The sequence below is a fragment of the Melanostigma gelatinosum genome (assembly GCF_949748355.1).
Source record: "Melanostigma gelatinosum genome assembly, chromosome: 4".
NCBI lineage: Eukaryota > Metazoa > Chordata > Actinopteri > Perciformes > Zoarcidae > Melanostigma > Melanostigma gelatinosum.
In genome coordinates this window covers 20,214,732-20,240,734 of record NC_136637.1, presented here as the reverse complement: position 1 = coordinate 20,240,734, position 26,003 = coordinate 20,214,732, and the positions used below count along the sequence as shown (strand labels likewise).

General features: G+C 44.5%; 1 protein-coding gene across 4 annotated transcripts in view; it reads left to right on the top strand.

The window, feature by feature from the left end:
- mast2 (microtubule associated serine/threonine kinase 2) overlaps positions 1 to 26,003 on the top strand; it is a 133,385-nt gene that overhangs the window by 85,537 nt on the left and 21,845 nt on the right. For all 4 annotated transcript variants that reach the window (XM_079266906.1, XM_079266905.1, XM_079266908.1 and 1 more), the window contains 7 exons: positions 5,523 to 5,614; positions 12,758 to 12,833; positions 14,352 to 14,372; positions 15,431 to 15,509; positions 16,455 to 16,609; positions 22,445 to 22,520; positions 23,133 to 23,342. In XM_079266906.1, the coding sequence (XP_079123032.1) occupies positions 5,523 to 5,614; positions 12,758 to 12,833; positions 14,352 to 14,372; positions 15,431 to 15,509; positions 16,455 to 16,609; positions 22,445 to 22,520; positions 23,133 to 23,342 (709 nt within the window). The remainder of the gene's footprint in view (positions 1 to 5,522; positions 5,615 to 12,757; positions 12,834 to 14,351; positions 14,373 to 15,430; positions 15,510 to 16,454; positions 16,610 to 22,444; positions 22,521 to 23,132; positions 23,343 to 26,003) is intronic.

The following is a 26,003-nucleotide window of genomic DNA, read 5'->3' as shown; positions in this document are numbered from 1 at the left end:
CACAGAGAAAGGGTGACCCGAGGGGTCGGGAGAGATGGGCATCCTCTTTTAACACCAGTTATCATATTCACTTCCTAAATGACAGTCATTCTTGATCCATCCTCCATTTCTCTTGCTGTTTTCTGACCTTGTCTTAACAGATGTCAAACATACAGGTTCTTCCACATGTCTGTCGCTGGCCTCTCCCCCGTCAGGCTCATTGTCACAGCGTTTCTAATGTAAAGAAATGTAAATATTTACATCTTCATGCCATTGATTTTTAGATAACTTTAGTGTTAAAGACAAGGTCATTGCGTCTGCACCTCACACTGTTGGAGTGTGCTTCTCCAGGCTTTTTCTTCAAATGTTAAGCTTGTCGACATATTGTGCTTCCCGACATGGCTTCCTCGTCTCCGTCCTCTCTAATGTGTTTCGTTTAAATGTTTAGCACCTGCAAAGATGCACATGCACACCAATGCACAGCTACACAGATGAGTGTGTTAATCCATAACTGCACTGAGCTCTCAAATCCTTAACAAGTGGTTCTATACGCAACTTCCTGTTGCGTATAGAACACTGAATGTGATTGCAATATATATATATATACACAAAATGCTTAAAAGAATAAAAGGAAACAGCCAAACGTTTGCATGTGTTCTCATGTGCAGACGGAGAAGCAAAGTCCAAAGGCTGACATTTGCCTTTCCGTCACTGCGATGTGTTGCCATCGTACGGAGACGTCCTAGTAAATGCAACCAACATCCGACTACATGGAGTTAGAGTTAGAGTTGGACATGGACATTTCTGACTGGTCCACTTAGGATGCTTTGTGTGTCAGGAGGTTTTTTTTTTTTTTATAAGATTGATGTTCATGTTGGTGTAAAAAGAACATGGTGCATGTTAAATAAAGGCTCAGGGATGTTTCCTTTTACAGTTAAACTGGAACAGTTTGTTTGAGGGCAAACTTTCTCCTCACCACAGTCATGTCTTGTGAGGAGGTGTGGTGTTATACAATACTTTTACGGGTTTTAGTACCATTCTTACTTTCGGGAGTATGAAATAAAATGTATCTGAAAAACCCCTTTTCCTCATTTAACAAAAGAAGCCAAAGTTATTGAGCATTAAATGTCACCTGAACACAAGAAAATACATTCATTTTTTCTTTTATCACCATCTCAATCACAAAGATTGACCAGATGATTGTGCAGCTTTCAGTAGTTGATGTTCTTGATACACAGTGTGCTACAGACACATTTCAATGTGTACCAAAGAAAAGCATTGAGGTCAAATGGTTCAGTAGTCCTGTTGGCAACAGGTCGTCGTTGACTCATTTAGAAAAATAATGTGAATTTGCAAAAGTAAAATCAAGCAACGGTGACATCTCTCCTTGTTTTTCCTTCGGGGCGTTAACCTCGTAGCTACTGACACTAACTCACAGCAGAGCAGGAAGTGTGAATATAAAGACGAAACACACACACACACACTCCGTCACACACTCCGGTGTGGGCCGTCACATTGATTTCCTGTGGTGGCCGTAACCCTCACACCAACATTATTGAGTGGACTGTGGGAAATGAGTTTGGCTGTAGATCTTATCCACATACACAGCTGTTTGCTCGTCGCTAGTTTCCACTATCTCTCCCGTCACATCGCTGTAGGTCTGCCTCTACGACTGTGTCTCATGAGTTTTACAATAACAGAGTTATTACATCCTGAGGTTCTATGCAGTCGCTCATCTGGCAGCAGGTAACACGGCAGTAAACACGCACGTGCAAACACTGAAACATACCGCTCTATGAACAATGAGGATTGTTGTTAGTTGCTATGGTGACAAGAAACATCAGTGGCGCAGTAGTTTTTCCGCTTCTTCAGCTCACTTTACTTTCTGTAACCAGAGCCTCAGAGCCATTTTACAGGATCGATGGTACCAAACCTGGCAACCTCACTGTGATGACGAGACCTCAGGGAGCTGCACACAGTCACTTTACCGACTGTTCAACAACAACTAGTTCAGCTCGCAACTTCTCCTCAAGCCACACATCGACATCGTTACATTTGTGTTCACACGCGGGTTAAACAAGTGAGACACAGCATTTTAATCTGTGAGCTTTAGAGGCGTTAGCGGGTGTATTCTGGAGCCAGGCCAGACATGAGTGTGGTTTTCGATCTTCTCATCTCGGAGAGAAAGCAAATGAGCGCGTTTCCCATGATGGTGAACTGTACCTTCATATGGCTGACGGCTCAGAGGGAGCGCTTTGTGCCCATGCAGTTACTACAGTATGGAAAACATAAGGACTTTTTGAATTCTCATCGCCACTTGGGTAAAATACCGTGACCAATTTTAAGAGAAATTTCAGTCATGAAAAGCGGCTTCACCCAGAGAAAGTGATGAAAGTGAACAGCAGCACTCACTCACTGCGCTGTTACCTGACAGGCTGCAGCTTTCATGGTGACGAGAGGCACTCAAAAGCCCACTTCACACACACACACACACAGAAATGTTGCCTTCAGTCAGTTCTGCACAATGGAAACATGTTTCCCAGCAGGGATCCAAAACTGCCTGCAGGAGAATAAAGAATTAGAGAAGCACAGTTTGTTACGAGAGTGAAACTGTGCTGCAGCACTTACAATTGTGTATAAAAGTCAGAAACAAGTACACAGTGGTAATACATTGTCAATGTTTGTGCAAGACAACGTATAGCTGGTCAGAGGAGTCGTCCTGCTTCCTCTCTGCATCATCCACCAGACAGAAAGTCACGAAGGTGTCTGAACCGGGAGTCTTTTTAACCGTTACCCCTCCCTGTCTCCTGCTCGTCTTTGCAACACTCACTCCACATTTGACAGGCGCGTTTGATGCCTCGGCCTTAGATGTACATGCACACTCACGAGGCAGCCACCGGGCTTTGTTCGTCAGCCGGTGATCAGCAGCAGAGAGAGCGGCCGTCGCTGTTAATGAACCCACACCAGCTGAGCGTTGCTTTAGTCTCGGACTCGCACCGTGTCGTCTTCATGGCCCTCCGCTGTCCAGGGTTGTTCTCTTTTGTGTCTTCCTCCTTCGTCACTTCCTTTCTCAGCGGTCTCCTTATCGTCAATCCAACCTTTGCCTTTCCTCTAATGTCACTGTCGGCTCAAACATTCTGTTATCTATTCAGGATAACAACGGATGGCCAGATATCTTTTTTTTCTTTTTTTCGCAGCTCACATAGTTTCCTAATAACGTCTAATTGTAAATTCAAAGAGGATATTTCCTGCAAAAGTACTGTTTAATGTGGTACCTGTAATAGAGAAATAGAGGCATTGCTCCACTTCATTAGTGTAAGCTAGAGAGTCTTTAAGTCATTGCACAGCAGGTCAGCTCCAGACGTGCAAACGTTTTAAAATGTGTCTGCAGGAGAGCCGAAAGTTCAACATGAATGGAGATTAAATCATTACTTTGGTTTAACTTGAGCTCTTTGAAGGAAATGTAAAGGAAAGCACCAAAGCTTTAAGAGTTCAGACAAAGTGCAGAGTGCTATCACTAGAGCATTGAGAAAGAGGTAAATACCTGTGTGTGTGTGTGTGTGTGTGTGTGTGTGTGTGTGTGTGTGTGTGTGTGTGTGTGTGTGTGTGTGTGTGTGTGTGTGTGTGTGTGTGTGTGTGTGTGTGTGTGTGTGTGTGTGTGTGTGTGTGTGTGTGTGATGAAGAAATTCCCTTAACAAGCATCACTGAATATCCAACATGGCAGCTCATCCTTCATACAGGTGTGTGTGTACACCACATGCTACGCTCAAACTGCTGATGCTGTACATCTCAACAGATGGCAAACACACACCCAGCATGCCATATATACATCACGTGTAGTAATTATTTGTCAGGTGGGTTTGGGAATTAGACGCAAGTGTGTCATAGACAACCTTCACACAGGTCATAATACATGTGCTCGTCCCTAACCCTCGCCTTGACCTAAAGCTTCTTCAAATGCCAAAGACATCCGTACACTTAAAGCCTGGAAGTCAAACAGGTCCATATAAGAGCACACGAACCACACAGATAAAGAGCTCTGAAGTCCGAGACGTCACGCTGATCATTTGACTGTAGCGAAGGTTTCGGGCCTAATCGCTTCATGTGTCTCGTCAGAAACACTACACTACACAACTACATAATTACAGCCAGCAGATGTGATGGGCAATTAACACCCGAACACACATGCTGTTAGTGCGCCGACACCTGCCGGCAATGCAGGAGCCTGTAAGAAGTGTGTGTCCATTCTTTCACTTCAGGAAAATACAGGCATACCTGAGGGAAGACGTTCAACACATTGCGTTTGTTTAGAAAATGGGTTTAAAATCTTAATGTGAACACTGGATTCAGTTCATTTAGCTTAACAAATAGATGAAGAAACTAAACCGAAATACCTCAGAGCTTCCAACAAGAGTTATGCTGTGCACAGCGCGCCACTGTGTTACTTTAATAAGACATCATCCTCAGCGCACCCTGAGGCCTCATCACTGCCTCCTCTTCCGTCCGTCGTTTCCTCTGAGCACAGCGGGCCTCGCCTCCAGTCATTACGGACGCGCTTGGCCGTGAACTACACAGCAACAAAAACAAAGCGTCAAAGATCCTGCGAGCTCGACCTGTGGTCGTGTTGAGCTGTTAAGTGCCGAAGACTGCCCCCTCATTTCCTCCTCTCCCCTTCTGTCTGGGGACGCTTGTCGCAACTTAAAAGCAGATCTCTGCAAGCATCTCTGCAGCTCAGAGGGGAGCAGAAGTCTAACCATTACACTGCGTGATCAACCTCTTAATGACTGTTCAGCCATTAACGGCGGGGCCTGGGTCGACATCCTCCAATCAAACACGGCAGTGGAAGAGAAGAGGTGCGACGTTTTCATGAAGCTTTTATTGCTGACCAAAACAAAACAGTATTTTGAGTCTAAACTAATATCATACCTCATATATGAACTCTAGTTTATCTCTTGAACAAACTACAAAAAGACAGGTATGGGTGCATCAAAAACCTTATGTAAATGAGAGATTGTTTACCCAAATAGAGCGGCAGTTGTGCTGCAATAAGCCGCAGGCGACCGCTGGCTGCGTGTTACATGATTGCGACTCTGATGCCTTTGCGTTGTCCTCGCTGTCCTCTGAAGGACATACGGACGGACTCGGTGATACTGTAGCTGTGAGCTCAGCGGCGCCGCATGTATGAAAGATAAACACACGCTGTCTGATGCACGCGATCAGATGTGTGTCTGACGGCCACAGTGGACCCCTGCTGTCAATGACTGCAGAGCTGCAGGCATTCTTTTTGAGAGAGAGAGAGAGAGAGAGAGAGAGAGAGAGAGAGGACCGCGGTTGTTTTGCCTTCCAGCTCAGTGCGGAGAAACGTCAAAAGAAGGCTTAGTAGCATTCAGAGACGCAGAAGTCTTTGTTTGTGGTTCATTGCAAAAAAAAATTCTCACTGTTACTGTTGTCATGCAGATAACACAGCTGCCTTTATTGATTCAAAATGTGAACATAGATGAATTCACTGAACTGAGTTTGTCTGTGTTTTTTTTTGTCCTCAGCTGTCGAACGAGCAACAGGAAGAGCCTGATTGTGACGTCCAGCACCTCCCCCACACTGCCACGACCACACTCACCTCTGCATGGACACACAGGTAACACACACACACACACACATATATGTATACTTGCTTTGACACTTGACACAACAAGATATATTTTTCTAAATGTGTCAACATTATCTTGGTACCAGCAGCATCCTGATCAGCAGTTTGAAAGCTTTGGGAGCCTAAACAGATTTAACTAACAGATGCAGCAGCACCAGACTAAACGAGTGATTCATCCTCTGGGGACCATGAACACCTATATGCTTACAGCAGTCTGCCCGGCTGACAACAGTAAAGGAACCATTATCAGTTGATGTTGTCGTATCACCTGTTTTTCCTCATCTGCAGTACGCAGTGTGTAGTAACAGCAGGTGAGCTGCGTTAAAAGGAGTCGTGTTGTTTACCGTCGCACACCAACAAAGCACAATAAACAGCGCAGGTGGCTGTCTGAGCACAGCACAGCGACATATTTGATTGCGTGGACTGATGCACAGGCCCACCATGCTGTATGTGGGCTGCCGCCTGCCTATTAAAGGAATCACTGAAATTGGTTGGGTATATTTTGAGTGTCTTGCATTTGACGATGATGAGCTCGATCTCTGCCCTTCTTCATGCAACGTCATAAAACTCAACACGTGCTGTGCTGGAATTAATCGATCGGGACATGTGAGTATGAGCAGATCATATAAATTGATACTTGCGTTGCCATTTGAGCCTGATTGATATGTTGACATGGGCTGGCTGATTGTTGGCGTATCACAGATGTATCTGAAAACACTGACGGGTTTATTGTTCAACCGTAAAATGTCCCACTGGGTACATATCGATGTCTGCATCAGACCCTAACCTGCAGTATTTGTGGGCTGCTGTTTAACCGTTGGCCAACTGAAAGTTATGGTCATTTATTAAGCAGTTGGTGCAGAAAATTGTCTCGTTTACAGCCCTTAAAATGCTTCTTTTCATTAGAATCTCAATGTCTGAGTTTTTAACTGTTGATGTTGCAATACAAGTTATTTAAAGGCGTGACCTTGAGCTCCATTACATTTTAATTGGAATGTTTTTACAATTTTCAGATTTTTAGACCGAAGAAAATTAACAGATTGATTTCAGCTGTTTTTCCGAAGAAGGGAAAAGTTCTAAAGAAATCGTTTTGAGGGATGGGGGGGGGGGGGGGGTCGTCTTACAGGCACCACACATACACACACATGGAAATTTGGTGTGTGTGCTGCTACTTTGTGTGTGCGGTGACAGTTGAAATGGACGCTGGCAGGATTTTTGTCGAACACGCTTGTCAGCCTTCAAGACAAGCACACATAACACCAAATCCACCATCAGATACCCACCCACGGGACCCCTCCACCCTCCTCCACCCTTCAGATGTAGAGAGAGAGAGAGAAATGTAAAAGAGACGAACACCAGTGATATTGATTGATGGTGACTGAAGGGGAGCGAGCGACAGATTGGAGGGACTGAATGAAAATGGATTGGTGACAGGGACTGAATGGGAGGAGAGAAAAACTGCAGCATGGATATGAAAAATGGATGGATGGTAAAATATCGACAATTATATCTGACTCTGGAGAGAGAGAGAGAGAGAGCTCTTCATTAACAGTGTGTTTGTGCTCAGCTGACAGGCATGTCGCACACGTCTCATTTCCTGCTCAGGAAATAATGGAACTTGGCAAGTCAGTCACAGCGCCCACACACACACCACACACACACACACTTTGTTTGAATAACTGGTTTTGATCAGTACCTCGATTCAATAATCAGCGATCCAATACAACCAATGCAAAGTGCAAACATCGATGCATCTGATCACTTTCAAGATACGCCTTTATTTTGAAATTCCCATGGCCGGTCACCCTGAATGTAATCATTCACAATATATGTGGAATGCGCAGCGTCATAGATGCCGAGTGGTTCAGGGGCGACGACGCTGGTTCCATCAAACCCAGAGACCCCTCTCTGTCTCTGCCTCTCCTTTTGTATCCTGTTGGTGCTTTGTATTTGAGGCTAACAACGGACTTTAAGATGCAGGTAAAAGACATTTTTTTTGGACTGGTGACTGAGAAGCTTAAAACATGTTTGGGAGCTTCTAAAAATAATTTGTCATCATATATCTACAGGTGTATTATGGAGACAGTCGCCCCCTGGGCACAGACATGATAGAGACCCCACCACCTCTCCAATGGCAAGACACACTGACTTCATCGTTCGTTACCCTCTTTGTGTAGGTTTTTTGTGTCAAAAAAACTTTTGTACGGCTGGGTAATAATTCAATATAATGATTTATAGTCCTTCAATGGAATCGTATCGTGATGAAATCATGTATCGAGATATCGTGATACAACAATAACAAGCACTAACAAACTCAAATGTCTTTGACAATCAGATCATTTTCCACTGAAGTGTTGAAGTATTTCATTCACAAGGGAGTATACCACAATCGGCCTGTATGTTGTTTATGTATTGCATTGCCTGTAAACGTGCTACACGGTGATCTCCATGTGTATCGACCTGTATCGGGATAGAACATTTTGGCCATATGTCGGTTGCGTGGTCGCCTGTTTGGGGTCACATTGAGCTGCAGCATCCATAATACTCTGTCCCTCTTTCGTTCCACTCTTCCATCTCTTTTTTCCTTTCTCCATCCTGACTGCTGTGGCTGCTGTGTTGCCATGGTAACGCTGCCACTAATCTCGCGGCCTCTGTCTGTGTCCCCGACACCGCAGAGGAAGTAAACACTGCTAATTCAATGTCGGCAATTAACGTTGTGATTTTCCTTTTCTCTCATGTCCACAGTAACTACACAGTAACTACTCTCACTGTAGCGTTGATCAAGTGTTTGAATAAAAGCTTAAATGGGGTTTTCAGCATCATGCTAAGTTTGATATTACCTCCACAGAAATGTACGCGTTAACAGAAACCTTTAGTCTAATCCAAGGCTGTGATATGTCACTGCTGGCTGCTACTTTACTACTTAATATGCACCACTGGAGGCCATTCAAACTTTCTTCCTTTATTCCCACAGGCCCTCTTCATACATACATGGTTTCTTTTCCTCTCAAACTCTCGCTCTGGCCCTCATCATGGTTTCAATCACCCAGCCATTTGCCGCTAATCAAATGGAGATTCCTCAAAGTCTAATATCCTGAGGGGCTGATGAGGACCAATCCTCTCCAAAAATGACTTTTATTAAACGTTGAAAAGCCCGCATAAATCCCTCGTTTCCTCTCTCTCCCCACACTTTTGTCTCCTTTCTGTCTCACTAGTTTCTTGTCATCACTGTCACGTGTCCTTTCATTCACTCCTCTTTTAAAAAACTTTCTCTCTTCCTTTACCTCCGCCTGGCCCTAAACTCCCCCCCCCCCCGGCTGACATTTGGTAAAGGCCAGCTGATGTTTGGCAGCTGCGGTGTGCTCTGACTTCTGATGAATTCTGTCAAACAATCCACCGTGCGACTTTGTAATTGCACTGAAGGACAGGAAGAAAGACAACTTTGGATTCAAGCTTTTCTCTCATTCCTGTCGCACATTGTGCGCTTTTTTTCTTTTTCTTGTCTCTCCGCCCCCTCCCCAATTATAGCTGTATTTTGTCATCCCAACCACGCTGTCCCTGGAGAGGCAGCGAGACTGAAGAGGCACAAAGCAGATAATACATTTGCATGTTCATACGCCGGTATATGTCTTCGTCTTTGCTAAAGTAGGTCACTGTCAGCTGCACAAAACCTTCTGAAAATGTGACAGCGCTGCGGCTTCTATACCTGCAGTGACGAGACCGCCTACCGAGTACTCTCAGCCCGAATTTACATTTCATTTTCAAAACACCATCCACACAGCAATTTTCTCTTCCTCACGAGAAGTGGAAAGTATTATTCAAATAGATTTCAAGAGTGATTTGAATTAATTTTCCCCCTCTGGAGCCACTGTGTGGACATCGCATCACGGTGTGTGTGTGTGTGTGTGTGTGTGGTGTAAATGAGGCGTTTTGATTTTTCTAGTCTCGGTGCTGGAAGGAGTGACCTCAGTGACTTTGGCTGACAGCTGTATGACAGCCGTGACCAGTGCAGGTCAGTGGGGGCAAAAAAGAAACCAGAGCATCATGCAAACAAACTGACTGGGTAACAAGCCAACAACCTGTCATCTCACAACCGATAGCTTTCCTACAGCAAGGGATTAAACCCTCTGAGATACCACTAATGTATCAGCAACAACACATGTCAACAGGAAACAGGAAATGGTCATGCTGTGGAGGTTTCAGCAGACTTTACACATCTGATCATCGCTGTGCTTCTCACGCCAGAGGACTGTTGTCATGTAGCTGCAGAGGGTGCCATGGACACAACTGATCTGATATCAGTACTTGAGATGTTCAACAACATTGGCAGATATGTTATGGTGGCATGGAAACAACGTGCTAACTCTGCTAGCCCGCCTGTTGTCTGTCTCCTTGTGCTCGGTGCGCAAATTGTTAATCGTCAAACTAGTTGTCCTGTAATACGCAACTTTAACGTTAAATGGCTTGCACTGCACTTTTGTTTCTTTTGTTGAGAAAGCTTCCAGACATCACTGTTAATCCTGGTTTCTGATTGAAGACCTTGAATGTTATCTGTTATTGATCTGTTCAGATCATCACAGAGAGCAGTTTAATCACCGCGTCCCGTCCAAAGAAAGGTACAAGTACATTTATATTTCTAGGCAATGTAATATTATCATTATTGGGCTTTTTACATTTTTTTATTATCTTCATTATTATTGTTAAGTAGTCATGCCCATCCCTTATAGCCACATAATGTAAAAAAAAGAATTAAAGATCCCTTGAATTTTAAATTTAAGTACTGGGCAGTATGAACTGGGACGTGTTATAGTCCCCCCCCCCACCCTCCTAGTCAAAGTATTTAAACATGTCTTTGCGGTGTCTTGTTACTTCTCAGCCGACATATACTGTACAACAATAGTCACACAACTGCAAAATATAACATTGGACCTTCCTCGCTGCTGTGTGTGATTGTTCTTTACAGAGAGATGGAATCCTATGTCTTGCGTTGATGCATGGTCCACACACACACACACACACACACACACACACACACACACACACACACACACACACACACACACACACACAGCCGGAGCCATGAGGTGTGACAGTTCCTCCCTGAGACCTCTGTGTCTTTTGAATGTAATGGATGAATGCGATGGAAACTAGCAAGCTTCTGTTTGACTAATACCACGCGTGTTCGCTCGAGTATGTGCATACATGTTCCGCGGCTCCAGAGAGAGACGGGGATTCCTGTCCGACGGAGAGACAACGCTCTCATTAATATCTGAGTCCCTGCTCCGTCCAGACGGGCTGCCGAGGAGAAATGCATAATTGATGTGGAAATGTCCGACCACTTCATCTCTCGTCGTCCGCCTCTCCGTCTCCCCTCCGCTGAAATATTAGCTGCGCACCGAGCGCCGCGTTTCCCTGCAGATAGACCGGGCCTTGAACGTTCCCATCCATCACGCTGTGCGTTTATGTATCTCGATGTGTCTGTACGCTTCTTAAATAATCTCAGGATAATTCAGAGGAGGATCGGCTGTTTTCTCCCGTGTCAGTTTCACAGCAGGGCGTTGAGGTTGCGCTGCAGATGTTTTATGCTCGGTGCATGGATGTTTCCTCTCCTGAAACACAAAGACAGATGTTTGTGCAGCCTGAGCATCACACTGAATCATATTCTCTTAATTATTCAGTGTGACCTTGACTTCATGGAGCCTATTTGTGGGTGTTTTTTATGCTCTAAACAATCAATCGTGACAGTCGTTTCTATCCAATGAGACAATGAGCGGTTACTAGCTGTGAAAACTGAACAATCACAACGTTTACATGTTAGGTGGGATTGATTTTGATCAAATGCTTCTGACTCTAGGGGGATTCTTATCGGCTCACTGAAATGAAAGAAAGCATCAATTATTGAATCATTTGGTTTAGGTGAGGTTCACCTGGGCAGAGCATGCAGGAGGCCGGACCTGATGCGGTTTGCACCACAGTCACGTAGCCGGCTTGTATTTTCTGTCATAAACGACCAAGAACTCTCAACATCAGAAATTCCGAATCTTGTCGTCTCTCCAGTTAGATCAGGGGTCTCAAACTCCCGGCCCGCGGGCCGAATTCGGCCCGCCACGTCATTTTATGTGGCCCGCGAATCCGCCAGCAAAAAAAAAGCTTAAATTATTATTATTATTTTTATTTTATTTTTTTTTTTTATAAAGTTAGACGAATAATAATAAAAATATCCCTATTGTCGAAATTATGAGATGGAAAGTCGAAGTTATTCGATAGAAAGTCATAACTATGATAGAAAGTCATAATTCTGAGATAGAAAGTCAAAATGATGAGATACTTAAACACAGTCATAGAAGCAGCTCTTTGGCTTACTGTACATTTAACATGGAAATGTATTGTGAGCACATTGAAGACTACTTTAAACTGTGAATGCAGAGAGTTATCAATATGTTACGAGTAGTGACATTTACAACCGGCCCTTTGCGGGAGACCATGATGCTGATGTGGCCCGGAGTGAAAATGAGTTTGAGACCCCTGAGTTAGATCATTTTCGTTGATGTCTCCGTTTAAATTACCTCCTTTTTTTTCTTTATTTTCATTTCCAACACCTCACATACATTGGTTTGGGCCATTATTGCGTCGATACCCTTTTACATTGCTAACGCTACCAGCAGCTCTGTGTGAGGGGCACAACCCGGAGCTGTGGCAGCTCTGGTGGCAAAGCCGGTGGTCTTAGGTTCGGCCGGTGGTTAGGGCGGACGAGAGAAGTCAGCTGAACTCAACCGACAGACACGTCTTGTTCACTCACTCAGCTCTTGTCTTACTGAAAAGGAGGGAGGACATGTGGACAAGCAGAACACGTCACACGTGTTGTCATACAGAGGCCCATTATTTGATCTTCTGTCTTGTAATTTGACAGGGTGTGCTTTCACATAACATGCAGCGGGAAAACCGACAAACAACAAATAAGCAGTTCAGGTTCAATCTGTCGTATTTGCTCTTGAGCTCCGAAGCTGTCGTTCACCGTGGTGATGTGTCACAGGACAGCTCATTTCCTGTGCTAGGTAAATGCATAGATACAGAGATGATGTCTTTTCAGCGGGGCTACTGTTCAGTGTGCTCATTCTCTCTCCCCCTCAGGTACCAGCCCGCTGGACAGCCCTCGCAACTTCTCCCCCAACACAGCTGCACACTTCTCCTTTGTTCCTGCACGCAGGTGAGGCTCACAGAAACACGCGCTCGTACTGTGCAGGTGTGTTTGAGGGTCTCGACCAGAATCAGCAGCTTTTATTTGTGTTTTTTCTCAAGATCTCAGTATTCCTAACACTGTTTCTACATCACAAGCGGCGGGTCACTTCACTGTTTAACTTGTTTTAACGGTGCTCTTAAAATGGTGGGAAATAAAGCACCGTATTCTGACAGGAAGTGAGGAAATTGAAGCACGGATAAGCGGTGTCGGTATATTTTAAAGGCTACGGAGCGGCTCAGTGGCCTCGCCGCCTTGAGAGCCGAGCTGCAGCTGATGATGGTGTGTGAGATGAGGAGGCAGATGATCACTCTGAGGCTGTCACTCAAACCAGGATTAATAAACCTCTTATCTGTCTGGGCTCTCAGCAGAGATAGTAATTACTGAGAGGGAAGGAGTGTGTGTGTGTGTGTGTGTGTGTGTGTGTGTGTGTGTGTGTGTGTGTGTGTGTGTGTGTGTGTGTGTGTGTGTGTGTGTGTGTGTGTGTGTGTGTGTGTGTGTGTGTGTGTGTGTGTGTGTGTGTGTGTGTGTGTGTGCGCGCGCGCTCCTGTGACAGAGATGCACACATGTTCAGGGACTTGTGTGATTTTTAAATCCAAGATTAAAAGAGATGTCGTATCAGAGTTTGGTAAAATGGAAAGAGATTCTCAGCAGGCCTGCCTCTTAAATCTTCATTAACGATGATGATGTTTCCATGGGAGCACACCTTTCCCGATGTACCAAACCTCAGGGCTCATGTCATATAGACCAGTTCATCAAATATCGGATGACAGCAGTGCAGCAGCCAAAAAGAGCATTAATGTTGAATTTGAATTTGAAATCCCTCTCTGTCCGACTGATGACCTCAGTCCTGTAGAAGCTGGAGACGCTGGAATAACAGTGACACCATGTGGTGGAGTTTGATATGACAGGTCATTGATTTTGACGGTCCTTTGGGTGGATGTACAGAACCTTCTCAGAGATCGGATCTTTGGCGTTTGATCCTTATTATGGACAACATGTATAGAAATTGGATTGAAATAAAATAGAACTCTGCAATAAACTGTGATATTCCACATAACCCCCAACGTCCTGAAAAGCATTTATTTTTTATTTATTTGTTACAGATAATAAAAGTAACTATCTGAAAAAAATTATATTACATAGTGATGATTTTTCACAATTGAATGGCTACATTTTACATTTTCTTTCTGAATTTATTCGTATGATAACTATGTATTTTCAATATTATATTATTATAGTTACATATTATATTATTACAATAACATGATATGAACCTCTTGCAGCCACACAAGTCTTTAGCAGGTATTTGGTTGCGTTGTGTTTGAATTAGTTATGTCAATGCTTGTGACTCATTTTTAATTGTTCAAAGAAGAATTTAAAACTTGAGGGCTAGGACAGGCTTGAAGTGTGTGTGTGCGTGTGTGTGTGCGCCCGCCCGCTGCCAACAGCTATAAAAACCACACCACTGTCTTGTCTCCCTCACAGTCACGGACACAGGGCTGACAGGTAACCTCTCAGTTTCGACCTTCGACCTTTCTCCTCCCTCCTTCTGCCGCCCCCTTCCTGCCCTCCGTCCTGCATGGCTGAGCACACACACACACACATCAGCAAGTACCCTGCAGGGTCTCCTCTCCTTCAGCCGAACGGTGCACATGAACGCGATTTAAAAGAGAACGAACAAAAAGCAAAGAACTCTCTGGAGTGATGAGAATCTTTGGGACCAGAAAGGCGTGAGGAGAAACCCTGCATTCATTTATGGTTGTTCCTTCAAGGATAAGGCTGGTGATAGTGCGTATTCTTCTTATTGTCAGTAAACTACATGTGCAGACCAAAAACAGTCATCAGTGAATGTACAGCATATATCTACTAAGTGTTGTGTGTGTACCAAAGCCTGATACATCTTCTTCCTCTGTGCCATAGAGCTCCACTAGAAACTATTAAAAACACATCAGTGAGCCTCACTGTAGCACTGCATTTCTCCATCCCCATGAACACGCACACTGTACTTCATTCTCACTCAATCCCACGTGCACAATCTTGCTGTCACAGATACTCACTACAGCACCAGATGTGGATTCATCCGCCGCTGAAAATAATCCCCAACAAATGTACTATTTCCTCCTGAGTCTCCTTTTAGAAAAATGATGTGAGGCAATTTCAAAGAAGTATGTCGTCAAAGGAAACCAATGGGCTTTGAGCTGAGAGACACAGACAGGAAGTAGTTGAGAGACGGACTAGCACGTTGTTGGTGCGGCGCTTTATACGAGACTTGTTGACAAAATGATCAATGCATCGGATCCTGAAGGTGTTTGGACTCCGTTCTGCTTTACCCCGTGCCTGCAGGGCCTCTGTGGATCCTCCTCATGGCTTTGCCTGCACTGTTGAGTCCATGTTATCCTTGTGTTTGCATTCTTTCCTCCTCCAACTGCAAAACACTTCATTTTGCTGTATGTGATGGTGCTGCATCTCCTTCATATGGCTGTTATGGAACATGTGTTTAAACATGAGTGTTTGTTGTTGATGTGTTCATGTCTTTATTCTCCCTCTCTCTGTCTGTCCCTCAGGACGGATGGCAGACGCTGGTCTCTGGCCTCGCTGCCTTCCTCAGGCTATGGCACTAACACTCCCAGCTCCACTGTCTCGGTAAATATCTTACCTTTATTCTATAAGTATTTTGTAATGAAAATATAAATGCTCTCGGCTGTCTCTGACTTTACTGCAAAGCAACAGGCCGACAAATCCTCCCTTGGCCATGATGCACTCCGTTCTTCCTTCCTTCCCTCTGATGCCCTCAAGTGTACTTCTGCCTCCCGCTCTGTTTCTCCTCTTCTTCCTGAGACTTATCATCAGTCCCTCTGGTCTAATCCCTCTCCTTTATCCTATGCAGTTCCTTCATCCCCCTTCTTGAAACCCCGGCGTGCAGGTTTCTCTGTGCCTGCACGCTGTGTAGAATGAGGCTCAGCATGCTTCAAAGGCAGTGAGGGGAGTTAGCTGGCCGTGCGAGCTCTTAAAGCGTTTATCCACACTGCTAGCATGCCTGCTAGCTCCCTGTATGTACACAGGAGGAAATAAATGACTTGCTAGATGAAAAGGACTTCCCTCGGTGCCTAGTAATGACTGATTTGATCATTTCAATAGGTCGCTGTGAGATATAGACAGTGAGAAAAGAGGCGTGCAGATCTGTGGACATAGATCTGAAAGAGACCACAGTAAATGTGATGCTGTCTGTAGCTGCAGGTGAAACTTTCCATCAGGAGGTGCATGCTTTACATAAAGCTGTAGGATTAGTTGAACGATAGATGTTCATGATCTGGACTAATATTTTATCCGTGCATATCCTGATGCGGTTGGCATGACTTCAGGTATTTGATTAGTACTCACACTCGAGGCTCTAAATCCCGGGTACAGGGCTGGAAACTGTGAGAAAAACCTCCCCTCACCAAGCTCCTGTCCGACCCCTGAGTGTGACCCGCATGCTCCCCGTCCTGGACCAGCCCCGGCCTGTCTTAGCCTCGCTCCAGCCTAACCCCCGCAGTAGCTCCAGCGCTGGTTGTAATCTGTGCTCCCTCTGTGCTCCTCCTCTCACAGTCCTCCTGTTCATCTCAGGAGAAGCTGCACCAGCTGCCCTTCCAGCCCACGCCGGACGAGCTGCACTTCCTCACCAAACACTTCAGCTCCGAGAGCATCACGGACGAGGAGGGCCGCCGCTCCCCCGCCATGAGACCGCGCTCCCGCAGCCTCAGGTAGGGGCTCTGTCATGAGTTACACCGTACAAACCGACCCACAAACCGTGTGCGTTAAGTCTCCCCTCCATCTCTGGTCTCGGCAGCCTCTCCCCCGTCTGCGTCTCCTCTACTTTACGGGGAGATATTGAATTCTTTCGTCGTCTCAGATGAAAGAGACCGAGTTGCGTGGTGTGTATCTGATTAGAGGCCCACTGTGTTTGCTGGTGTGTGTGTGTGTGTGTGTGTGTGTGTGTGTGTGTGTGTGTGTGTGTGTGTGTGTGTGTGTGTGTGTGTGTGTGTGTGTGTGTGTGTGTGTGTGTGTGTGTGTGTGTGTGTGTGTGTGTGTGTGTAAAAAGAAGTGCCATCTGAGGTAATCCGCCAACACACTGCATCCTCACATAACTTCTGTTTCCCTCTGGAAAACAAGACAAAAAGAGTAATTAACGAAGACGATGAGAGCTTATAAAACGTTTTAGCTTATATCAGAAATATCACAAACAAAGCCGCCAAAACAAAAGTAGCAGCAACTTAATATACATGAAGGTGACTTTGAAAAGTTGTTGAGGCTGCAGCCAACAGCCCCCCCCCCCCCCATGTGCAGGGTGGACGAGTCTCGGTGGAAAGCCCGACATCATATTAGTCGGCCAGCAGTGAGTGTCATTAAAAAGCTCTTAGCGAGCGCTCTGCAGCCGGTCTGCAAGAGCTGATAAATAACCAACAGAGAGGCAGACTGAGGATTAGGGCTCGGTGCCTATTAGCCAGCTCACTTTTGGATCCAGTTCCAAATTGATAGAATACCCCAATGAAGATACTAGTAAGAGGAGGATGTACTGAGGACTGAAGAGGGTGTGGTGAACAAGACAATATGGAGCAGAGAGCGAGATGATGATGATGATGATGATGATGATTAGAGCCAGGGGGAAGAACAAGAACTGTGTATGAGAGAGAGTGAACAAATGAAAATGAGCTGCAGAGCACAATTATATGCAAATCTTATGACTCTGATGTGAGTGATAGCAGTCCCCTTTTCAAATTTTTTTTTTAATCATTTAACGGTTTCTCCGCTCGTCTCTAATTCTCCTCCTCCGCCCGTTCTTGTCCAGTTTAGTTTGGGCATTGCATCCATCACTTCTCACTTCTCCATCGTTCTCGTCTGTCCACCGTCCACTCTTGCGTATGCCGGGAGTGAGAGAGCCACACCCATCCATCATTCCCGTGCCACCGTTACAGGCGTCTGTCGCTGCACCCCGTTGACTTTCTGTGTGGGAAAGCACAGATTCCATTCTGTCATACCACACATATCAGTGCTCATGCAACATGTACAGAACGAGCCGTGTGAGAATACGCAAACACATCCAACTTATATTTCTGTGTTTTTTAAATCTCTAAACTGCCACAGATCAAGTAGTATGACAGGTTCATCACAGGTGTATTATCAGAACTACAGCAACCAAGTCACATACAGTCAAATCAAACTACACCAGGACACTAAGACTGAAAACTCAATACAGAATTTCTAGGAAACTAGCTGAAATATTCTTAATCATAGTGCCTGGTAGTGTGATTAACATGGTTAATAGTTAAGTCTATAGTAGATACTTTATATTGATGTCTTGTATCAATAAGGTGCAAAAAATCCTCCAATAAAGAGCAGATTCTACTTTGCTGATTTGTCGATGTTGAGCTTGTGTCAGTGAACACTTCCTGTGCAACTATTTCACATTCAAAGCTTTCCATTTGTGTTTAAGGGTCATAATAATGACAATATTAACAATAATAATAAACTTTATTATATTGCACTTTTTAAAAGCAAAGGTTACAAAGTAGACAAGTAGACAAACAATGATTAAAAACTATTTTAAAAACAGTTTAAAAGTTATACAACAAAAAAAGTGAAATAAAACAATATTAAATAATTATAATAACCATTAACATTAAAGTTAAAAGAATGTCGTTGTATACAGATACAAGTCAAGAATTCAAGCCACAAACCCTGTGAAAGCACACTTATATTTTTAAGATTGCTATCAGGAGTCTGATCTCCTGAGGGAGGTTATTCCAGAGAGGACTGGAGGACAGACAACACCCGGTCACCCTTCATCTTCTGTTAGTGGCAGCATGATGCTGAACATATCAAGACAGCAGGTAGACATGGAGGAAGTGTTGAGTTTGCGTTGATTTATCTTAGTGAAAGGAAGGGCGCGGCTCTAAAATGAGCCCACGTTCGATAAAGTTCTGGTTCCCCTTTTATTCTTCCAGAATGTACGGAAACAAACGTTGAATCAGTTTTCACCGGAGCATCTTCCTCCTGCCCAACGCTTTGTGGTTTCAGGAGATCTTTACTGAGATGTTTTCAGTGGAATCATGAGCGTTCATCACGGGACGTTGAGGTTACTGTGGTGAACACACACACACACACGCACCTCATCCCCGTTCTGCCCGGCTCTCTGTCACGGTCAATTAGGCCTCTCATTTCCCGAGTATCAATGTTATTTTTCTCTCTCTCTCCCTCTCTCTCACACACACAGCCTCTCCCTCTTCCTCACCTCTCTCTCTCACCCGCCTCAGCGTCACCATCTGATTCGCTGTCTCGTCTGATTTACTTCACCCTCTCTACCAACAGGCTCTTTTGCATTTTGATTGCCTTTTGTCACATGTGACATCACCACTTAGCTGGAGGGGAAAAAAGAAAACCTTTCCCACTATGTTTTAATTATCCAATTTTACAAAACGCCCTGGGGTTGAAATTTTCCCTCACACAGTATTTCATAAACATTTTTCCCTTCTCTCTCACACTTTTGAACTTGTTGCCCCGCTCTAGAACAAAAGTACTCTCCACCAACTTCCTCCAAATGCTCGTTTCCAAGGTCGTTTCTCAAAATAATGACGGAGTCTTTCGCAGGGCTTGCCGCGAGGCACTTTTTTATTTCCCATTGCAGTGGAAATATAGCCGCGCTCTAATTAGCCTTTGTCTGGCTTCCTTGTGTTTTTCATCCCGGGGATTCCACTCAGACCTCTGCAGCTCGCTCTCTGAATCGGGGGCTTTATTTTAATAAAGGCGCAGGCTGCTCAGAGCCACGAGCACACGGGAAGAATAACACAGAGAGGAGGAGAAGACGGTAGTCTGGGAAAATTAAAGAATGTACATAACAGCCTGTGGCACTGAATCCATCTCTGTCAAGGCTAACCTTTAATTACTGAGCCCGGTGGCAGAGCCGGCTGTCCGGGTGTCTGATCCATTATTTTTTCTTTTTCAAGAGCACGAACATGAAAGGAGAGTTTTAAAGTTCAGCGTGTTGCAGCGCCGAGTGATTGACGTGCATCAGTAACGGTTGAGTGGTGCGTGTTTGTGAGCGGGTTGTTTCAAGGGTCAGTTCAGCCACATTACAAATAAACGTTCTCACTTACCTTCACAGTAATGCTGCTGCAAGCTTTCAGTTCAAAACATCTGGAAAGGCTTTTACTTACAGTAGTTTCACACTGGTCAGTAGAAACCACCTCAAATTGGAGTTTCTTTACAACTTTAGCTATATTGTGCCCACACACAGACTTAACCTGAGGATACACAAAAAGTCAAAAAATACTTGAAACACATAAATACAAATGTGTATAATGTATTGCTGTGGAGGCAGAAATCTAACTAGTAGTATGGTGGTAAATAGTTGGATATAAACAAAATGATTATCACTCCAAAGCAAGTGGAAACAAAAGAAAAATGGAAGCACAGTTGCGTAGCGTGTGTGTGTGTGTGTGTGTGTGTGTGTGTGTGTGTGTGTGTGTGTGTGTGTGTGTGTGTGTGTGTGTGTGTGTGTGTGTGTGTGTGTGTGTGTGTGTGTGTGTGTGTGTGTGTGTGTGTGTGTGTGTGTGTGTGTTTACGTGTCACCGTGTGTGTTGGCGTGAAGATAAACGGCCTCCATGAGGTTTAGCTCATATGTCACATTCAGGCTGCTCTCATCCCTATTAAGCTGGTAATTGGACTTTGAGCTGCCGATGGATGACCTCAGGCATTACCTCATCGCACTGGTCACGTGTGTGTGTGTGTGTACCAATGACTCATGCTAACATCTCATACAAAGACATCTGGGGCCCCAAATTGTTTTACCTCACCTACCTTCCTCTCACCTCGTAGCACTCGGTCTCTCTAGGAATGTTTTCATATTACTTCTGCCTTTGTTTTGTTTCATGGTAATATTTATTAAGTTTGGTTTGGTTCATTCTTTATTTTTGATCAAAACTATTTCAGTTGTATTTAAATTTTAGATTTTTTGGTATCAGGTCAAAGGTAAAGGTTGTGCCAGTTATCGAGTGGTTCTCTCAGTGCTGTGTCCTTTGTTTTTGTAATCTTCTAAATATTAATGTCTGTATCTTGTAAAACAAGACCGAATGAGACCGAATTGATATCAAGTGAACAAGTCTTGAGTCTTGATTGAATTTTTTAAACAAAAACTGGATTTTGGGACGAAATGATATATTAAATCAGAGATGATTTTCATGTGTATCTAACGCTTCAATTGCAGAAGATATTGTTTGCGGTCATAAATGGGTGTGATGAATAATACAGCAGGCTAACAAAGCCTAAAATTGCCTGGAATAAAATCTTCTCTCCCATAACACACACACACACACACACACACGGCCACTGCCTGTCACACGTCGTCATCCCCTATTCTCAGGAAAGTGAGACATAGAAAGGTCAAGGATATTGCTGGTGTCGCTATTTTGTCCGATTGTAGAGAGAGGTAGGGGGGGGGGGGGGGGGGTACGATAGAATAACTCCCAGGAGGGGGGCAGTAGAGAGAAGATGGAGTCCACTGTGTGAAAGACGGATGGATTGATATTCTGTTGGAGCCGGCAGACTGAAGGAGACATCACTGTCATAAACACCCCTGAGAACTGACGAACACTCACTGCAGACAGCCTTAGTTTATTACTGACAGCTACACACACACACACACACACACACACACACACGTGCAGTCCGAGGTCCGCCGGTCTCCAGAGGCGTTGCCTTTTTTTGCCATTCTGTGTGTGTGCAGCCATCTGAGTCCAGAGGTTGTCATGGTCTCGGGGTTACACAGCTCCCAGACACACACATGATGAAGACCCCGAGGTCCCGTTAGCGTGTGTGGCCACCATCCAGCTTTTTATTCCCCCGCATTCCAGTGACCTGACCAATCCTGCGTGTCACATGCAGCCTGGTCAGTCGTGTGTCTGCAGCTCAGGGGCACGCAGCGCTCCCTCCTGTAAGAGAAACACCAGCGCTGATCTCTGCAACTTCACTTTACCATTCAGCCTTTGAAAAAGCCCAGAATAGGGTTATATACATATATATTATATATATATATATATAGACATAGACTGCCCCCCGTTCATTCCTTTTATAGTTCCTCACTTCCTCACTTACAAGAAAGCCTGTAGAGCAGCAGACCACAGGAACACGAAATGTTCATTTCAAAATGATTCATGAATCCCAATATAATTCTACTATAGTAGGTTAATAAATAAGGTTAATTTAATAATAATAAAAATGTAAATAAACCACTTTTGTATTCAATATTCCTATTTTTAATGCAATAGTTTACTGTCGTAAACCGTAGACTGCTGTAACAAACACTATCACGTTTACAAGTATGTTTGTTCTAATATTTCAAAGGTTCATTGTTAAAAACCTCTGTTATAGAGCATGAGAGTCGTCCTCCGGCTGAGCTTCTGGAGGCTGATGCATCCGTTGAACTACTAACTTCATGACGGGCTGCTTTTTATTTGTATTTATTTCTTGATTTCAGAATAACACATTAAGGCTTTAACGAGCACCGAGTGTGTCCACTCAGCTGCGTTTGTCTTTCCTTCCAGCCCCGGGCGTTCGCCTATCTCCTTCGACCATGAGATCGTGATGATGAACCATGTGTACAAGGAGAGGTTCCCCAAGGTTTGTACTGCAGAGACACACTTCCTGCACACACTGAAGGCGCTGTGGAGGGAGCAGAAAGAGAGAGGGAGGAAGGGAACAGGGAACAAGTGTGAATCACCTTAATAATGAAGTTTGAGACGAACACCATAGTGTAATCAGGATTTTGTGTGTAGATCTGCTCACAAAAAAAGAGTTGATTTAGCTTCAGGTTGTGTAGCTTCAGACATAAAACAGGTCAATCGCTGCTCTTTTCTGAAAGGCTTTTACTGTGAAGTGTTGTTTTCAGTAACAGCAATTTATTTTCAAAAAATAAATATGACAGTGGTCTAGATTATTCATGTTCTATACGTGATCAGGTGCAGTTCGAAGGGGCTCATTTGAAATTGTATGTCTAGTTTTTATACATATTTATTTATGTTTTATGTATGTGTGAATATGGTGTCATGACTGTATCAGGATGCGTGTAGAGTATTATTACAGGTATATTAAATTAAGAATAAGTAAGAATGGATTTCCACTCGTATATGAGATTATCCTGTGCACATGCAGTTTTTGGTCACGTATGTTCCTCCACTGTGACTCACCCCCCCCTCCCACCCCCCACCCCCGAATTGCCTCCCCTCCCCTCAGGCGACGGCTCAGATGGAGGAGCGTCTGGCTGTGCTGCTCTGCTCCTCGGCCCCGGACAAGGTGTGCCCGCTGGCCGACGGGGTCCTGAGCTTCATCCACCACCAGCTGATAGAGCTGTCTAGAGACTGCCTGGTGAAAAGCCGAGAGGGCCTCATCACCTCCCGCTACTTCTACGAGCTCCAGGAGAACCTGGAGAAGCTGCTGCAGGATGTGAGTGGAGCAACAGCTTATTTACTGCCAATGCAAACAGAATGTTTTTATTAAGGTAGCAGAGAGTCAGACAGAGAGAAGAGAAAAAAAAAGTGCACTCAAAGATGGAATATTTGAAGAAATAAGATATCATTTTAATACTTGATATATGTATTTTCTTTTTGAAATTTTAAACGGCTACATGACATGCTTATTTATTTGGCACCAGTACGATAACAAGCCATTGAAAGTGCTTTGGATGAGGCACAAAAGGCATTCAAACAATATTTAAAAGACAAACTCAAGGAAGAGAAAGTGGAATTAAATGAAATTAATTCTAAAACTAACAAAAAAATAGGAGGACTTAATGTTTAAAACACAAAAAGTACTGATTCAGATCCGCCTGGGGTGTTTTCATCCTTTTACATTTCGTTTTTATTTTATGGCTTCCATAGTTTCCTAATTGCTTCCCAGACAATAACCGGTAATTCGTGTGCAGGCTCCTGTAAAGGATTAGGTAAATTGGTGTGTTCAATTTGGAAAACTTCCAATCAACTGCTAATTTAACAACGGTTAGTCAGTGCAGGGTCAGGTCAGCTGAACATGTGAAACGCAAACAATTCAGCACATATGAAGAACAGCTTTCAAAAATGAACCAATGTTTACGTTCATGGAACATCAAACCTTTGTCTTTTTTAATATTCTGCGATATGGAACAAACTGCCTCCAACATCATTAGGATGTTACAGACCCCTAAAATAACACGTCCAGATGTCCGCTGTGTGAAAAACAAGCCATCGTGATGACAACAGCCTCCCGGTCACGCTCGGTTTACCGCGGAGCAACTTCACGGCGTGACGCGCTCCTTCGTTCGCTCATCGTGGTTACGAACCGCCACTGCCATGTGATGTCATCCGACGGAACAAAGACTGCGGCCTCAGCTCTCACACACACATTCCTTCACACACATTCCTTCACACGCGCTTGCATTGTTTATTACTGACCAACAACTCTGACTCGCTAAACGCTGCTTGGCGTGATGGGACCGCTTCGGACAGGTTTGGCGTATTCACGCGTGTGTTTGAATGCTTGTGAACACAGAAATATATTTACATGTGTGTGTGTGGCGCTGGTGACATCTCTATTAGCTCAGTTTTCCAGTGGTGGGGGGGGGGGGCACATAATGGCTCCCACCGGCCTGTTATTGACCTTCTGTTCTACTGGGACACACACACAAACAAAATATCTCTCCATCATAGACAAACAAACACACACACACACACATATATGCAGGCGGGCACACACACACACATCTTTCCCGATTTTAATTTCACACTCCAGTAGTCACCGGGGGCTGACAGATGACTCTCCCAGACGAGCAGGAGGGCTGACGGAGGTGCAGTCGTAGGGTTTTTGGGATGGGAGGGGATTCGAGGGGATTCCTCTGTTTCCGATTGGCCGACGGGCCCAGGGGGAGGGAGGTGGAATGTACGTGCGTGAAGCCCGTACGAATGCTTTTGGAGGGTGTGAGGAACTTGGACATGAACACATCTGGACCAGACGCCGAAGCTGCAATGCGGGGCTGGATGATGACATCATCAATTAGGCGGCGTTAGGCTGTTTTTTTTTTTGCCGGGTGGCCAAGCAGCAGGTGGAGCAGACCCACAGAGTAGAGGAGAGGATGGAGGCCGTGAGCGGGTGGACGGAGGTGTGAGATCAGCCTCCCTGCCTGCGTTGTTTTATGGAAAATCCTCGTTTCGTGGTTTTGGGCTTTTTGGAGGAAACATGTCTCGCATCTCGTGGCAGAGGAGGCTGGAGGAGGAGGAGGTGCTGGAAGATGTGATGATGAGGAGCAAGTGGAAGGTGTTCACTCACAGCTGGGAGGAGGAAGAGGAGGAGGAGGCAGACGCAGACTTTACAGTTGAGTCAATTTCGGTTTGATTCCGTCAGGCTTCATTGACACGTCGGGACTTGTTTACGCTGATGATGACAAAGACGATGAGCCTCGCAGCTTCTCTGTGCTTTCTGTCTGACTCTTTTTAATGCTGTTGAATAACTCGTTATATCAACTCACTCTAACTCTGAAGTCCCTCTCCGCTCAGCTTTGGTTCTGCTTTAAGTAGTTCTGTAGGAGCTGCCTTTAACTGTTAGTGGGTTGTTACTGCCTGTCAAACTCAGGCAAAAATCTCAAAGTTCTCAAAATTGTTATTTTGTTATAAATTACTTGAAACAAAAACGGCTGAGTAGACGTGCGACCGCTTTTTGAAAATATTCCAAAGAGATCACTTTCCAGAGTTTAATGACGGATACATGAATTATTAAATCTTCTTGTAATCAGTCATTTTATCTGTAGCCTGTTAATAATTCAGACTTCATAATGAGTCATCAGTGCTGGTGGCATGACAGTGTGATGTATAGGATTTTGATAGATTATTTTGGATCAGTTATTAATGGAATAGTAAAGAAGCAAAATGCTTTTAGAGTACACACATTCATGTTGTATTTAGCTCTGTTGGATGTTCTGCAGTGAAGATGCCTTCACTGCTTGACTGTGTGAGTTTAGTTGGACGACTCTGAGGAACTGCTGGACTCTGAGATGATTTAGATGTCAGCTCAACCCTTCAGTATCCGGACCGTGATCTAAACTCATGTCTTATATGCTGCTGTTGATCAAGTTAAAGG